The sequence below is a fragment of the Alosa sapidissima genome, chromosome 17 (assembly GCF_018492685.1).
Source record: "Alosa sapidissima isolate fAloSap1 chromosome 17, fAloSap1.pri, whole genome shotgun sequence".
Lineage (NCBI taxonomy): Eukaryota > Metazoa > Chordata > Actinopteri > Clupeiformes > Clupeidae > Alosa > Alosa sapidissima.
In genome coordinates, this window is record NC_055973.1 from 22,050,753 (window position 1) to 22,065,045 (window position 14,293).

The 14,293-nt window shown below is 45.6% G+C and overlaps 2 protein-coding genes across 4 annotated transcripts in view; one reads left to right on the forward strand and one right to left on the reverse strand.

The window, feature by feature from the left end:
• The window catches only part of LOC121688279, a 522,978-nt gene that overhangs the window by 89,088 nt on the left and 419,597 nt on the right, over positions 1 to 14,293 (reverse strand). The window lies entirely within an intron of this gene.
• slc22a17 (solute carrier family 22 member 17) lies at positions 649 to 12,516 on the forward strand. Of its 2 annotated transcripts, none has more exons than XM_042067766.1 (10): positions 649 to 1,198; positions 2,069 to 2,790; positions 5,046 to 5,149; positions 5,469 to 5,623; positions 6,492 to 6,657; positions 7,215 to 7,336; positions 8,549 to 8,654; positions 9,020 to 9,243; positions 9,643 to 9,754; positions 10,602 to 12,516. In XM_042067766.1, the coding sequence occupies exons 2-10, from the start codon at positions 2,320 to 2,322 to the stop codon at positions 10,876 to 10,878; spliced, it is 1,737 nt and encodes a 578-aa protein (XP_041923700.1). In that variant the 5' UTR covers positions 649 to 1,198; positions 2,069 to 2,319; the 3' UTR covers positions 10,879 to 12,516. The 2 variants fall into 2 exon arrangements, with proteins under 2 accessions (XP_041923700.1, XP_041923701.1); XM_042067767.1 differs by lacking the exon at positions 649 to 1,198 and adding an exon at positions 1,335 to 1,565.

Consider the following 14,293-nt stretch of genomic DNA (forward strand, 5'->3'; position numbering starts at 1 on the left):
ATTTTGCCTTTTTTTAAAAAACGAAATTGCTCCTTTCATTTCATAAACAGACTACAACTAGAAGTCACGTGACTTTGCCCTTTGACTTAGTTAATCAAATCATTACTAATAAGCTTAGCAAGTGGTTTTGATTAGACTCAAATACTATTGACCCTATGGACAATAGCCAACAGATGAGACAGGTAAAGACATGGTTGTAGTCAGTGAGAAAGAAACCATCAAGATAATCTGCCTAGTCTATGGATTTGGAGGAGAGGCTTAGTTAAACTGACTTTGTTATTTGCGTGCTGATCTTTGTGCCTAAAAACTTGATGAAACCTAGTAGTAGTAGTAGCAGCAGTAGCCTAGTGTAATAGGCCTAGTTGTTTCAGCAGCAGCAGTATGGCATAGTAGCCTTAGCTTTAGTGGGCAAGGAGGGGATTTGCATAATGTGTGTGTGTGTGTGTGTTTAAAAACGCACACCTGACAGCTACTAATCTTTGACGCCATCATGTGGCTGAAATCTAGACGTGCAGAGTAGGTGGCTGCGGACACTAGCCTTCTACCCGAAAGTCTCCGAGTCTTTACGAGTTCACTGGTCTTATTTCCGAAACATTCAGTGCCGCTTCCGATGCCCGATCGTGTCCTAGCTGAAACTCGAGTTTACCCAATGAGTTTGGCTAAGACCTCCCCTTTAAGAGAAGGCTGAATTATAATTTATTTATTTATTATTCGTTTTTCGTCGGCAGAGGTAAATGTTTTGTCGAGCAATAACGTGAGACATCAGCAACAGCCCAAGTCTGGCACTAACCTCTCTGAATACGGAAAGGTGTTTTAACTTAAACTAATGTAAGATTGCTGTGTGTTAACCTCGTTGGAACAATCTAGCTAGGCTATTTCCATGGGCTAAAAACAACCTGCACTTTCACTTGACAGAATGTCAAAAGAACTGCCCGGCGAAGAATATAATGGACAAAGCCGACTGACGGGATGCGCATAGAAGCAGGAGTGAGAAGTGAATGCGGAATACGACATCTGGAACATAGGGTAACCATAGGGTAACCCTCGTCTGTTCCCCCCTATATCCAGCTTAATCTTCCCTGGACTATATCATTAATTCAAGCAACTTAAAAGACAAGCGACGTTGCCACAAAGGTTTCAGAGAGGATTTATATTTATGCTTTACGTGTCTCTGTGGAGTAGGGTACTGCTGAAAAAGGTAGGTTCCCCTGTGTTTTAAGTTGAGTGTCATTCTGGTGTTTGTGGATGCGGTGGTGCTTTATATTGGGCGGAGATGATGAAATAGGGTCTGAATTTGGATTGTTTTTGGTGCAGGTGTAGTGGTGGCTATGTTCACTGTCGTTGAGCGAATACGTCATCAATATCTCCCATATCTACCGGACGATCGCAGAGGCTACATGTTACATTGTGTCCTAACTGTCTGTGCCGTGCCTGCTTGTCATGGAGCATGGTTAGCCTCCTGCGTGTGCTGTTCGCCGTGCATTGAGCGTATTGGCGCTCAGTATTTTTCCCCTCTGAGGATCACCTCTTATATAACGCTGGAATTCCGTCAACAGTATGTTCCGGTACGGTGCTGGTTGTGCATGTTATTAGAGTCTAATAGAGGCTACCATATATACTCTAACGTTAGAGCAATAACGTCTCCATTATACGCAGCACTTGCCTTGTTGAAGTTGAAATTCTTTCAGAAGATAGAATAAACTATCTTTATTGTCATTACACAACTGTAAGAGATTGCAGCATCCATACACGATGCCCCGAAAAACAATACATAGTTTTAACAGCAATACATTCGTGTTCAATAGCAGTAGTCTATAGTAGTAGTGCCAATAGAATGCTTTGAGGATTGATTCAGAGCAGTTACGGTTCTGGGGAATACTCTTGTGGACACCCGCGATTGTTTTGAGTGTGGGCTTTCAATGATGGCTTTGCCTTTTATGACAGTCAATTCACCAATAAGCTTATAAGATGAAGATTGTGAAACCTGTTGTCTAATATTTCTGCTTGCTAATGCAATTGATGCCACCTACCAAATGTTTACTTTGTTTGTTTGTTTGCATCTCCTCAGATCCTCTCCCTGTGACTCTTCTGAGGGTAGACAGAGGAAGAGAGAGAGGGAGAGACACAGACTGAAGTCTATCTTTCTCTCTCTCTCTCTTTCTTTCTCTCCTTCCCCCTCTTTGCTCTGTAAAGAGCCATCAAAAGCGAGAGGGCTGGAGCAAGAGAGACATCCTTAGAAGGGATTACTGGACTCTGAAACACGCCAAACCTTTCTCTCTCTCTCTCTCTCTCTCTCCCTCTGGCCCCACTTCCGTAGCCATGGCGTCAACCTCATCGCCACTGCACTCCCCGTCCCCATGCCCGCCACCCCCTCCGTCCCTCCCCTCCTCCCCCACCCCCTCGTCCCCAGCCCCCTCCAGCCTCCCGCTGCCCCCCTCCCTGCCCCCCACGGGCGAGGTGATGGTGCTGGCCCTGGGGCGCAAGAAGCAGCGGCTACTCATCTTTCTGTCCATCCTGCCCAACCTCTTCCTGGCCTTCCTGCTGTCCTCGGATCCGTTGCTAACGCTGGCGTCCCCCCACCACTGCCGCCTCCCGGGGCCCTCCCCATCGCCCCAGGTGCTCAATGCCTCCCTGCCCTGGGAGAAGGGCGACAGGCCGGGCGAGACCGGAGGGCTGTCCCAGTGCAAGCAGTACCTGTTCGTCAACGGCACCCAAGCCGGTGTGGTGGACTGTGACGCCGGCTGGGACTACAACGTCACCGAGGGCCTGAGGAACAACATCGTCACAGAGGTATGACTAAACCTACACACACACACACACACACACACACACACACACACACACACACACACACACACACACACACACACACATGCAAGCTCAACACAATCACAGAGCAATAGTGTTTGTTTGCTCCTGCCTCAGGAATGTTCTGAAGCCCGTTCCACGTCCTCGTGTCAAAGAGAGAGTAAACATTAGGCTGGAGATAAGAAATACACAACATATCCAATTCCACCCTCTGTAAACATGATTGCTAAAAAATAAAGCTTGATTTTGCAAACCGCACAGGTTACACTGTAGTCTCCAGTCTTCTGATCTTGTCAAACAGGAAGTGGAGGCCTCTATTACACTGCCTGATGACATGCAGTTCTACAGTTAAACATTCTTCATTCGTCAGTATACCCCTGTGCCAGTCCAGAAGGTCAAACAAGTTTGATTCTCCCTTCACACATTCAGTGCAGTCTGCCACCGCAGAAAGGGCCTGCAGGCTAGGAGCTCTGAGGCTGCTCGATGTGAAGTAATGAGACAAGATCCTTTTATTAATGCTTCAAATTTATTGCTGAAACTGAAGGGTGTAAATATGCCCGGAACTTCTCTCAGCAACAAAGGCAATACATCACATTCTCTCATAAATGCCGGTGGCATCCGGCGTCATACGGCAAGATTTACTGACCGCAGCGGCGCTTTGCCCTCTCTTCTCTTTGGCCATGCTGAGGGCAGGGCACTGTTAGTTTTTAGCCAGTAGTGTGAGGAGGGTGCTGGCGGCTGGGTGGCACTTGCGGGTGGTGCGTCTGGCAGGCCGTCAGGCCACGACAGCTGAAAATACAATCACTCGCACAAGCCATTTAAAGACACAGACACTTACATGGGGCAGCCGTGGCCCACTGGTTAGCACTCTGGACTTGTAACCGGAGGGTTGCTGGTTTGAGCCCCGACCAGTGGGCCACGGCTGAAGTGCCCTTGAACAAGGCACCTAACCCCTCACAGCTCCCCGAGCGCCGCTGTTGTAGCAGCCAGCTCACTGCGACGGGATTAGTGTGTGCTTCACCTCACTGTGTGCTGAATGTGTTTCACTAATTAGGATTGGGATAAATGCAGAGACCAAATTTCCCTCACGGGATCAAAAGAGTATACTTATACTTGTATATATACATTTATTAGGCTACTTCTAGTCAATTCAACCAGTGTCGTTTATTATATTAGTGTCATATTGTCATATTAGTGTATGTGGTGAAAGATAAATAAATATGAGGGAATTATTAATTACTTTTTCCAAAGCCACTTTTACAGCCACATTTACAATTTTCACTGAACTCATAAAGCAAGTTTTGGGTTTCATAACGCTGACTATAAATATTGTATGCCTATGATTTCGCTTATTGTTCTCTGACCATTGGTGTTCCTCCTTGTAATTCCCCACCATATTTATTAAGCTATACATATAATAAAACTCATGGAAGGAAAGGAGGCGTGTGTGCTGTAGAAGGGCTGATGTAGGGGAAGACAATAACTGTGACTGTGTCCAATCATCTATCTGTGCTGTAATCTAAGAAGTAGGAAGTCACTGTAATCAATGTGCTGTGATTGAGCTGGTGTTGCAACGCAGAGTCACTGTGGTAGCCTTACACAGACATTGTTTTAGGGTTTTATGTGAAACCTTTCCTTGAGTAAGATGGCAAAGGATTTCACCAAGGTGGGGAAAACATGCTAAATGTGTCCACAGACATCAGTCACGAGTGCCCAAACTGGTCTAACCGGTCCTGCGGTCCCTTTTGTCCTGTACCCTGTACCCTGTGCCCTGTGGTGTTCCTGTGTGGAGCTGTCCTCCTGTTGGCATCCCGGCTGGCCCAGAGGGCTGAAAGGCCCTGCTCTGCTAAGGGGCGAGTCACGGGAGCGGGCTTGACGGATGATATGTGACAGGCGTTCACTGGTAACCTGGCACCGGTCCTCGTCCCTCGCCCACTGTTAGCATCTCCTACTCCACACACCACTCTGCTCTCAGTGCTGCCATTCACACAGCACTCAGCAAACTGTTACCTCACAGAGATCTGCTGGGGCTCACCTAAAGCACTCTATATATGTGTGTGTGTGTGTGTGTGTGTGTGCGAGAGAGTGTCTAAATGTTGTTGGTATGGGGTATAATCGGCTGTATTGTTTCCTATTGCTGACCTCTGTCCCGCTTAGTCCATCTCCTGTCTCTGGTTTCCTGCCTCCATTCCCAACTCACCCCCCTCTCTCTTCCCCTCCCTTCCCCTCGGCTCCAGTGGGACCTGGTGTGCGGTCAGTACTGGCTCGTTCCCCTGGAGGAAGTCTGCTTCATTCTTGGAGCACTGACCGGCTTCCTGGGCCTCGGATTCGCTGCGGACCGGTGAGAACAACAACAACATGGCAGACAGACATGCATAAGAGATGGGAGTTGAAGTAGAGGGAGCAGGCTCAAATCAAAATCAAATTCTGGCTTTTCATGGCATGCTTCTTACTGTGCTATTAACAACTGTATGACATTATTTTTTATTGTCTATTGTTTCTGCCAAGGCCCATTGGGAGTGTGTGTGTGTGTGTGTGTGTGTGTGTGTGTGTGTGTGTGTGTGTGTGTGTGTGTGTGTGTGTGTGTGTGTGTGTGTGTGCAGTAAAACAAGCTCATGTCGTAAATGTGCTTCCTCTTCCTCTTCCTCCCCCCCCACCAGCCTGGGTCGGGTGAAGGCCCTCCTGGCTTCCTTGACCCTCTCGGTGGTATTTGGCGTGCTGGTGTGTGTCTCCCCCTCCCCCCCCACCTTCATCGCCACGCGCTTCTGCCTGGCCAGTGCCAGCGCCGGGGTCTACCTCACACTCTACGTCATACGTGAGTCAGAAGGAACACACACCGTCTCACATACACACACATGGATGTAGAGACATTCGTTCATGGCCATATAGACGTGTGTTATATTAATATCAATAAAAATGTTAACATTCTTAAACACAGCACTGGAGTTTACCTCATGCTCAACACCACACATGAGTCATTAGGAACACACACACACACACACATGTTGGGTTTACTCTAGCCAGAAGGACATGAATTATATTCACATGAGTATAAAATATTAACACTTTTGAACACAGCTCTGGGATCTAGCTCATTCTTTATGTCACTTGTCATGGGGAGACATGGGGAAACAATCAGGCTCATATAGACATGTGTTCCACTGACATACATGAATACGTGAACACTTTTATATGCAGTGTGTATGTGAAGCCACTTTGTAACACTGCAGTAAAGTAAGTCTTAATACCACAGAGTCAGAATGCCAACAGATTTGTAGCTTCGGGCCTGTTGTCCTTTGAGAACTTCAGCCCTGTCAGTGGCCTGTATGAAACTGTAATTCCTGCTTCCTGAAAAATGTGGACTGCCATGCTGAAGGAAACTCCTTCTAAGACTGAGGTTTGGTTGGGGCTGGATAGTGTGTGGATGTGGCGGCGTTGATGGTAGTGGAGGCGTAATGGAAAATAGATTGTGTTCTCCCTGCTGGTGCTTTTGTTGCTGTGTATGTTTCTCTGTATGTTGTGAGTACTTCTGGGTCTTAGGGGAGAATTAATCCGACCTCCCTGTTGATACCTGCACCATAACTCCTGCTGGTCTTTGTTAGATAATCCCTTTTTAAATGTTCCGTATGTTAGAAGTTTGCCTCCATAATCCCTCATAGTTTGGCCTCTTGTGTGATGGACAGGTCTGGAACTCTGTGACCCTTCACTGCGACTCCTGGTCACCGTGGTAGCAGGGCTGACGACTGTTGCCGGGGAGCTGCTCCTGCTGGGTGTGGCCCTGGGGTGCCAGTCGTGGCGGGGTCTGCTGGGCACGGGAGCAGCACCTCTGACCTTGTTCCTCTGTTACGGGTGAGTGAGAATGGAGCGGGGGATGGACACACACACACACACACACACACACACACACACACACACACACACACACACACACACACATACACAGACACACTCAGACGCCACTGCGCTAACTTCTCAAGGGGGGATAATGGACCATGACGTCCGTTCCTCTGTCTATAGACCCTTTCAACAATAAAAACAAAAACAATGCTTGAACGTTCTATTTGGGCCCCAATCTACTTCCTCTGCATTAAGATAACATTATGGAATGTTAAAAAGGAAGTCTTGTGGGGCCAACTATGATGCTGATTATGGAACTCTCTTGAAAGGGTCCATATGGCGCATTGATCCTAGAGGCCCCTCAGTGCCATTCAGTTATGAGCACCAGCCAGTGTACATTAGTGCTCATTCAGAGGCACATATTCTATGTTGTCATTGTCACGGAAACCTCTTACAGTATATCGATGTGATGTGTGTACAGCCAAGCATGTCTGTGGGAATAACCTCATTTGTGTCTATTTGTTTGTCTGTTTGTTTGTTTGTGTTGTTTTGTTTGTGTTTTTTGGCAGTATTCCCAGGGTGTTCCCGGAGTCGCCACGCTGGCTGCTGCTGTCCGAGAGGTCTGGAGACATGAACTGCTTTAGCGAGAGGAGAGAAAGAGACCGGGACCGGGATGATGAGAGCTTCACAGGTCAGTAGACACAGACACACACACACACACACACACACACACACACACACACAGGGGCTGTGTCCACTGCTATGATAAGAACAGTATCTCACTCACTCACAAGTGGGATACAGAGATGTAAAAGTCCGGCTTCAGAAAGTAGAAGTCCTGCCATGTATTGGTTCTACCTGTGTGCTTATGTGATTCCACTAATTAGCTGATCTTACCTGTGGGGTATACTACGAAGCATGTTAGACATATCTAGGCTTTGTAGACATATCGAGGCTTCACAAAGCCTTGACTCAGGGGTATACGTTAAGTGATACTACGATAGCAGTTATGTGATATATTTTTCAAACTAGGCTTTCAGCTCAGATCTGTGCGCATTCTCGGCGTTGGGATGATGTTGGCCAATCGTGAAACTTGGAGACGCCTATATTAAAAAACAAGTACTTCCGCATTTATGAGCGATAGAATCCTACACGTGAGAACTTTTTTTCAACGTTTTTCAAGACAATTGATTGGTCAGTGGGCGGTAGATTACACGATTTGAGCTATAACTTAGCACATAACCTCCTCCCGACCAGGTTTAGTTGCGAGCATAAGATACCATGGTGATATAGCGACGCTAAAACAGATTCACTTTCGTGTCACAGCCTACCCTGGCTTTGAGCGCAACATACCTCGCTAACCCACTAACCGAAATTCGTAGTATACCCCACAGGCTTAAGAGTTTTGCTAATTAGAATCAGCTGATTAAGTGAATGGTTCAAACAAAAATGAACTTTCTGAAGCCGGACACCTCTGGTGGGATGCTACAGGAATTCAGAGATCTTTTTTTACAGACTGCTGTCGGTGCATTCCTTCTATATTATATCAGAGTTATGTTCATACTTTGTTGCAAAACTTCAAAAAAAAAAAAGTTTATTATTGCACTTCTAAACCTTTAGGGGGACCTCGAGAGCAAATGTGGTTTAGTGCTGCTTGAAGCCTTTTTAAAATGGTCAATACCCTCCTTCGTAGATGACCCTTGTAGTCTTTTAGGAAAGGTTTGTGTCCATATACTGTTCTTGTGCAGTGTGTGTGTTGCCGTGTCCATATACCGTTCTTGTGCAGTGTGTGTTGCCGTGCTCTACTGCTTGGGATCCAGTGCTTGGCCTTTGAGGGGCGGTGGGCAGGCAGGCTGTAATTATGGGCTGCCATGTCATTGCGGTGGTGTTCTTCCCCACACAGAGCTGGAGTCGGAGCCGCCCTCGTCCACGCGCCCCCACTTGTCCTTTCACGAGCTTCTGCACAGCAGGAACATCTGGAAAAACATCTGCGTGCTGGGCTTCACCTCGTAAGTCATGCCAGAGTTCGGCAGCAGCTTGCTGGGAGCACAGAGCTCTGTCTGGGCCATTCACGTGCCATCCGTAGAGGAGCTTGGGGAAGCTGTCGCCTGATGCTCTCATCAGGATTTTCAGTAGTAGCTGGTCAAAATATACTTGTCAGTTGTTTCAGTTCAGTTTTCTAATAATAAGCCAAAACTCTTGCTGAGGTGGTCAAAAGTGTGTCCTTTAGTTTGCTTAGTCAGGGTTTCAGTACATGATGGTGGAAAATAAATCTGTGTGTGTGTGTGTGTGTGTGTGTGTGTGTGTGTGTTTGTTCATGTGTGTTTATGTGTGTGTGTGTTTGTCTGTGTTTGTTTCCTGTCTCTCTTTTCAGCTTTATCTCCCATGGAATCAGCCACTGCTACAGTTCTTTCCGTGGCGACGTCAGAGGCACCACTCCCAGTTTCTACTGGACCTACCTGCTCTCCGTGTGCGCTGGGGGCGGCGCTTGGCTGTTGCTATGGGCAACAGTCAACAGGTGCGGCCGGCGTGGAATTTTGCTCCTGGCCATGACGCTGACTGGGCTGGCCTCTCTCATCTTACTGGGGCTGATGGAGTGTAAGTGTGTGCGGTCACGATAAGCACTTTGCTGTAACCCGAACCAACCCAAGACAATGCTAGATAAGATAAGAGAAGATAAGACTTTATTTTGCCCCGCTACAATGTTGGTGAGGACTGTTTGGTTCAGCAAAAACAGGTTATCAATTCCAGTGCTAACTAGATAAACAACCATAAATGAAATAAAATAGGCTATACTCAAAGTTAGAAACGCATGAGTCTGAGAGACAGTGAAATATGATACCATCCTCTGTTGAGAACTCTCTTGTTGACATATACTTCCACCTGGTGGAATAATGTAGGTACTGCACTACAAAGGCAACTGAGGCCTTCCTTGGCTCTGTGAGTGTGAATGTGTGTTAGTTCAGCTGTGACAGTTCTACCTTTGTTGCCCTGCAGATCTGTCCGAGTCGGCCATCACCGTGTTCTCTGTGATGGGTCTGTTTTCCTCTCAGGCGGCAGCTCACCTCTGCATCTTCTTCACGGCTGAGATCATGCCCACGGTCATCAGGTGTGTACACCTCACCTTAAAGGAATTATCCGGAGTAAAATGCACTTTAGATCAATTTACGGATGATTGGGAGTACAGTACATACGCTGAGTTGACATCAAAATCATGTCATTCGGATGTGTTTTGAGAAAGTTTGATTTTACCGTTTTTAGTCAAAACTCGTTAGTGTGGAAGTAAGAAGGGCATATTATTTTGCCGCTACAAAACGCTATTTTTATATCTCTTCTACAGTTCCAAACAACATTACACTTACGTGGTAGTGAGTAGAGGGTGCCTAAAGCCAAACCGAAGTATCCCGAGGTCTTTATGTGGTCGGATAGAGAGTCCAGAATGAATTTCATCAAGCCAGTACCTTTCCGGAAATGTTGCCATCTTTGCTGCCATCTTTAGGGGAAAGTCCGTAGGAGTCGATTGCCAAGTGTGGAGTAACACGCTCTGGAAATTCACAATTTCGTCGCCGTTTAAAAAAGAAAAAAAAACATAGTCCAGTCCATACAACTTCATTTCAATTTCAAAAGAAATACTGGACTATGTTTTTTTTTTTTTTTTTTAAAAACAGCGACGAAATTGTGAATTTCCAGAACGTGTTACTCCACACTTGGCAATCGACTTCTACGGACTATGTCCCCCTTTTAGAACATCTCTGAAACCTATACTATGAAGCAACCGTTACTGTGCCTTATCCAGAAATAACCGCTGATCTCCAAATAACACGGCACATCATAAACAAAAGCTGCTCAGTGCAGCGTTCTTCTAGAGAACAGTGGTTGTTCCCAAAGTTCCCCAGGTTACCTTGCGTCTTAGTACAGTCCTCTGGTAAGGTTGCCTGTGTTGTTGTGTCCTGCAGGGGCGTGGGTGTGGGCGCAGTGCTGGCCCTTGGCTGCGTGGGGCGCCTCAGCTCGCCGCTCATGGACCTGCGCAATCACTACGGCTACTTCCTGCACCACGTGGTCTACTCGTCCCTGGCGCTGCTGGCCGTGCTGTCCATCCTGCTGCTACCCGAGAGCAAGAGGAAGCCGCTGCCCCAGACGCTGGCTGACGGCGAGCAGTACCGGCGCCCCCCTCTGGGCCGGAGGAGAAGAGACAACGTGCCCTTACTGGCCACCCCCAACCCAGAGACCTAGATGACCATCACTACCCCCCCACCCCACCATCCCTCTATCCCTGCTCAACACGGTGCACCCTCACTCGCTCACTCACCCACCCACCTAAGCACGCGGCCTCCTCCACCAATCACAGAGAGTCGTCCACCCGCCTCCATGCTTCTGTGAGGGGATGTGGCCGGGCTCTGAGACAGGTCAGAGATCGCCTGAGGGTCAGAGGGTTAGGTAGAGAAGCAGAGCATGTGTCCACCACACACTGTCCATAAGCACCCCTAACATCACATGGTCATTTCTGACGGACCAGGAGAAGTCTTTACTGACGCTGGCTCGGCTCGACCTGGACACTAGAGGAGGGTTGTCAGAGCTGTGCGGAGAGTGGCCAACACTCAGTGATGCGCGGCGTGTTTCACTCCACGGATAATGGCGCACAGAGCACTCATTCTGGAAGCCGTCAGTCGGGGGGAACCCATGCAATAGCCACTTTGTCAGGGTCCTCAAATGTCCTTCTGATGGCGTGTCCACATTGACGACAACAGCTCCAGACTATCCTCCACACACGCAAGGGCTGACCAAACATCACAGCTATTTTGTAAATAGTATTATCTTAACCTATTTTCAGACCTCTTTCAGATTTTAGTTGTTCTCACTTTTGACTGTAGGGGGAGCCCTTTTTTCACCAACTGAGAAGCTGACTTAATAGTAGAAATATCTGGAGGAGAAATCTTGAGTTAGGACATCAAATGTCCTAATCAGTGCTGAGGTCAAGTCATGAATAGTTCAACAAAAGTGAGTTGCCAAAAGTTGACTTCAACAATTATGATATTGCTCTAGGTGGAATTGAATGTGTTTTAAAATTCAAAGTACGCAAATGTAACTCGCATATATAATGTGAGAAATAATTAAAATATCAAAACACTAAAATATTTAGGTGACTGTATCTAAATAAGAGTCTGAATATGTAGAATACCTTTACAGAACTTGAAAACTAATTAAAGGAAAAAAATAAGCTAGTTCTTGGGTTTTGGAAATGTGCACATTTGCTTCAGTTATTTTAGTCCTTATGTTAGGACCATCAAACTTGAATCATTCAAACCATCCAACGGATGGTTTGCTTTAGTTGTGGGCTGGAAGACGTGGCTGGAGTTCTGGACCAAGAATCATGACTAGGAGAAAAAGGGTGCGGAACCATTCTGGGGCCTCTCTTATCACAAACCTAAATAATATTAGTTTCTTAACAATAAACATATTGTTATATTTCTGAATGGTTGACAATAATATAGAATTATAATATTAACAATAAATGACTTGACCATAGAATTAAGATGTATGACAGTGATTGCTTAATATCATGTAATAACAATGCTAAGATTGTGTTGGTAACTCTAGTTAGATTTAACTGAAAATAAACATGTTGACAAAATCAAATGTTTGTGACAAAAATCATCTTGTATGCAGTTTCTGAGAAAATGGGATGAACTACAATTTATGGCTATATGTATTATTTAATATGTTATAATAAACACCCTGGCCTATGGAAATGTTCAATTTTCAGTCCAAATGAGATAAAATCTCATCTCAGATATTTTGTCTCTGTGTTATCAGCCCTAATATGAATGTCCTATGAAACTTTGGTAGCAGAAATAAATGATGGCATAATGAGATGGTTTCCCATACATTGATTAAGCCTACTCTTCGACGGAAACCTTTTTTTTAATGGAGCTTTCAGTTGTAGTTCTCTTTTAGACTAGTAGGCGTAATCCATGTGCAGGAAACCAGCCCAATGTCTACTCTCGGGACAGGATGCTTGAAATGCTTTGTGATTGGGCTACAGCCTTCTATGTCAAGTAAATGGGTGAACCTGATGTTTCTATCTGCTTTCGAGCAGACTTATCTCAGAAGCCGTTCGTAGTGTCAGAACCTGGGCCTAATCGCTCCCATGTAGTTGAGTTCCCTAACATTTATTAATTTGGACACTGTTGTCCAAAGTGACTTACATATGTCAACTATATTATAAGGGATTACATTGTCCCTGGAGCAACTTGGGGTTAGGTGCCTTGCTCAAGGGCACAGTGCTGGAAATCAAGAATTGAACCCACAACTTTCAGGCTATTGCACGTCAGCACAGCTCCTTAACCACTACACCACCACTGCCCCCCCTAACATTGGTCACATATAGGCAAGGCCAGTGTATTTAGCACATTTCACACACAGGGGCAATTCTATATGCTTTGCATAGCTAAAAGAAAGCAGATGCAGATTACAAATTTAGTGAGGCACTTCATATGAGGCCATTCATAATTGACTTTGCATAGGTTCTGTCAGCCTGACACAATAAACATGCAGATAGCCTGTTGTCCACTCCAAGCTCCTCACCACTTGAAACAGCTCCATCTGGGATTAGAGGTACTGTTTTTGTTATTTACAATGCTGCCAGTTATAGATCAAAGAAGCAAATAATTTGCAAGATGTGACTGAAAACTTAATATTCTTAGTTCTACACAGGTATTTTGTTACATTATTAAAATCAGACTCAGAAATGTAAATAAATCAACAAATGAAGAGGCAGAGAAGTAATGTTTTCACTGTAAACACCCTAACAACAAATGACACCTTTGCATAACTGCCCTCAAACATTTATCAAGCAGTAACAATAAGCTGCCTTTTTAAAAAAATAGAAATCGACAATCACCATGCACAAGTATACGTTTTTGTCTATCAAGAATGAAGCGCTGATGGAATACAGTCAGTATTATAATTAGGATTCACTGAAACTACAGTGTTTATCATGGTATTGGAAGCAGGTGTATGGTAAGTATGATAGACCTCATGGAGTCAGTGGACCAGCAAAAAGTGGTAACAGAGAAACCCACAGATCAGTCACTTAGATTGAAGACTTTTGAAGCTTTTCATCCATAAACACTTCTATTCATAACCATGTCCAGCAGGTTCAATGAAACAGCTAAACTCCAATGTGTTCCACTTCCGGAACACTTGACAGAATTTAACACAATGCACACAAACAGCATAGCAAGAACAACAGTCATGTCTTACCACATGAGTGGTAATTCAGAATCACGCATTTAGCGATCCGAGCACTCATCACAGAAGTCTGTGCCTTGCTATCCAACCTCCTGTCATTTAGTCCTCAGCTGTTCTCACCACTTAGCACCAATCAAAGCAAGTTGTCTTCACACTCATCACCACAATCTCAAGGGTAGTATATCAGACAAGTGGTCCTGACACATCTGTACATTACCCCAGAGAGACACTCTTTAACTATTACTATGGTTTTCACCTCCTTGTGAATGAAGAGAATTCACAAGTCCATGGTCATGCCGATATGATTTACCCACAGTAATGTTTTTAGTTGTTTGTTTCTGCACTGTATATAGGAGGAAGACTTAAAAGTATTTTGTATGTCTTTATTATGGTACTA